The sequence below is a fragment of the Terrapene carolina genome, unplaced genomic scaffold (genome assembly GCF_002925995.2).
Source record: "Terrapene carolina triunguis isolate 2854851 unplaced genomic scaffold, T_m_triunguis-2.0 Scaffold12259, whole genome shotgun sequence".
Classification (NCBI taxonomy): domain Eukaryota; kingdom Metazoa; phylum Chordata; order Testudines; family Emydidae; genus Terrapene; species Terrapene triunguis.
The window spans coordinates 1-2,420 of record NW_020676610.1 but is presented as its reverse complement, the minus strand read 5'-3'; the positions used below and the strand labels follow the sequence as shown (position 1 = coordinate 2,420).

The 2,420-nt window shown below is 52.3% G+C and overlaps 1 protein-coding gene across 1 annotated transcript; it reads right to left on the bottom strand.

Annotated features, from left to right (window-relative positions):
* Positions 1-189: 189 nt before the first annotated feature.
* Positions 190-2,166, bottom strand: LOC112122245 (kunitz-type serine protease inhibitor bitisilin-3-like; the record flags this gene model as incomplete). Its single annotated transcript, XM_024221088.1, has 2 exons — positions 190-363; positions 1,993-2,166. Coding segments are annotated over 2 exons (348 nt in total), but the record flags the coding sequence as incomplete, so codon positions are not given.
* Positions 2,167-2,420: the final 254 nt, after the last annotated feature.

The following is a 2,420-nucleotide window of genomic DNA, read 5'->3' as shown; positions in this document are numbered from 1 at the left end:
ATTTAGGGATCTGGGGGAAAATCAGTACTTGGTCCTGCTAGTGAAGGCAGGGGGCTGGACTCAATGACCTCTCGGGGTCCCTTCCAGTTCTAGGAGATAGGTATATCTCCATATATTTATTATAGCTCAGCCCCATAGCTCCTGACCCAGGCAGCTCCTGACCCAGCTAAGAGTCTGTCGCTCTCTTACCTGCACTTCCGCAGGTCCTGAGACATTCGTCGATGGAGGCAAACCTGTTCCCATTGCCCTCGCAGCCGCCATAAGTGAACGCCCCACACTTCTTGGTGACCGAGTCGTAGAAGTAGCGGGTCTCATAGGAAAAACATGAGCCAGAGTCCACAGGGAGTTTGCAAACGGGATTAACTGCAGAGGAGGAAAGGGGGAAATCTGCGAAGGAACTCAGCCTCTCGCTGAGAGCGAACAAGGGCCCGGGCTCTGGAGTGGGTGAGAAGTATGAGAGCTGGGGCTAACCAAGGACTTGACCCAAATGTCTGAGAGCTGTGGGTGTATCAGAGCCCCACGTGAAACCCAGGCACAAGAATTACGTGGAAGCACAGTGGGACAAGTTTTCATGAACATTAGGCAGCCAAATGGGCAGACAAAATGCACGTGCAATTTCCCAAGCAAATTAGGTGCATAAATTGGCATGTTGAACATTCTAGGAATTGGGATTTGTCTACAAAATTGACATATTTTTTCTGCTGTCTTTATATAATTCATGTTAAACAATTTTGTCTAGACCTTAACTACAGTCTCACTATAATTAGAAAAAACTGTAACACTGATTGACGTCATTTAGCGACAAGCAATACTGAAAACTCAGTGCCGAGGCAGTGCGCCCCGTCATGCTGGTTGACGGGATTGTGCAGCTCTGGAATCCACAGAGTCAGGGAACAGCCTGGAGGCTGGAGCGGGAGTTTGCCTGGGGATGCACTGCAGGACCTTGTGCCTGGTATGTGTAACACCATCGCCTTTCACTGCTGATCAACCAGGCACTGAATATTGGAGGGTCCTGACAGTGTTGCCAGCTCTCACGATTTTGTCATGCATCTCATGATAATTATTGGTTTCCTTAAAGCGCCAGCTCCTGGAGTCAAGTGGATCTGTGATGATTTCAGCCTTCATTTTTAAAGAAAAAGTACATTTCTACCCCTTGTGACTGTGAAGAAAGCTACAAAATGTGACCCCAGTGCACCCTACAGGCTCAAAAAGCAGAAGGCAAATAAAAAGAATACCGCATCTACTACATTCACATCATCACATGGTTTTAAAGGCAATCTCATGATTTTTGGTGAGCCTGACTCCTGGTTTTTGAACATTTGGAGTTGGCAGTACTGTGTCCCCTGCCCCCACAGGGCCTGCTGTCTCTCTGTCACTCCTGTCTTCAGTGTGGAAGAAGGGGCAGTCGGTCAGACAGGGAGAGGACCCAGAGGGTGGGGAGCAGGACAGCAAAGTGAAAGGTGAAAGGCCTGCAGTTACGCCTGCCAGTGCCCAGTAAGCGAGGGGCCGGGCTCATCCCAGGCCTCATCTGCATTCGGGATCAGGTTCGGACAGTATAGTTTTGCTGTGTATGGAATCTCTGAGCCAAAGGCAAAGCTGGGCTCCTGGGCACTCTCAGGGGTTAACGAGGAAATGCCCAGCATTGCCGTTTCTCAAGCAATGAAGTGTCTGAGACTGGGACTCACTCCTGATCCGTGAGCCCCCACCCCAGCAGTGCCAGAGACGAGCATAACTCGTCTGAGCCATGCCAGCAGGTCTGCGGTCCTGGGGGAAAGGCTATAGACGTCTTCAGCAGGATTGTTCTTAACTCCCTAGCCTCCTCTGTACAGCCCCTAGCACAACGAGGCCCTGGTCTGTGCAGGCACTACTGTGATGCAGCTAATCAGTCACTATAGTGGTGATCAACCCCTGCGGCCCCAGCACCTTTGCATTAACATCTCGATTATCTGGCAGCTCCCGACCCAACTAGCTGAGCTTCTCTCACTCTCTTACCTGGTCGCACACAGGTCTCGACACATTCATCTTTGGTGGCAAACCTGTTCCCGTTGCCCTGGCAGCCGCCATACCTGAACTTCTCACACTTCTTGGTGGCCAAGTTGTAGAAGTAGCGGGACACGTAGGCCTGACATGGGCCAGGCTGCATAGGGAGCTGGCAGATATTTGTATCTACAGAATAACGACAGACGGGTTAGGAGGAACGGGGGCGGGGGGAACGCCGTGAAAGATCTCAGCCTCCTTATTCAACACCAAAAAGGCCACGGGCTCCAGGAGGGGTGAACAGGGCCGGCTCCAGGCACCAGCTTAACAAGCAGGTGCTTGGGGCGGCCAACGGAGAGGGGCGGCACCTGCGGCAATTCGGGGGTGGCAGGTCCCTCACTCCCTCTAGGAGCGAAGGACCTGCCGCCGAACTGCCGCCGCCG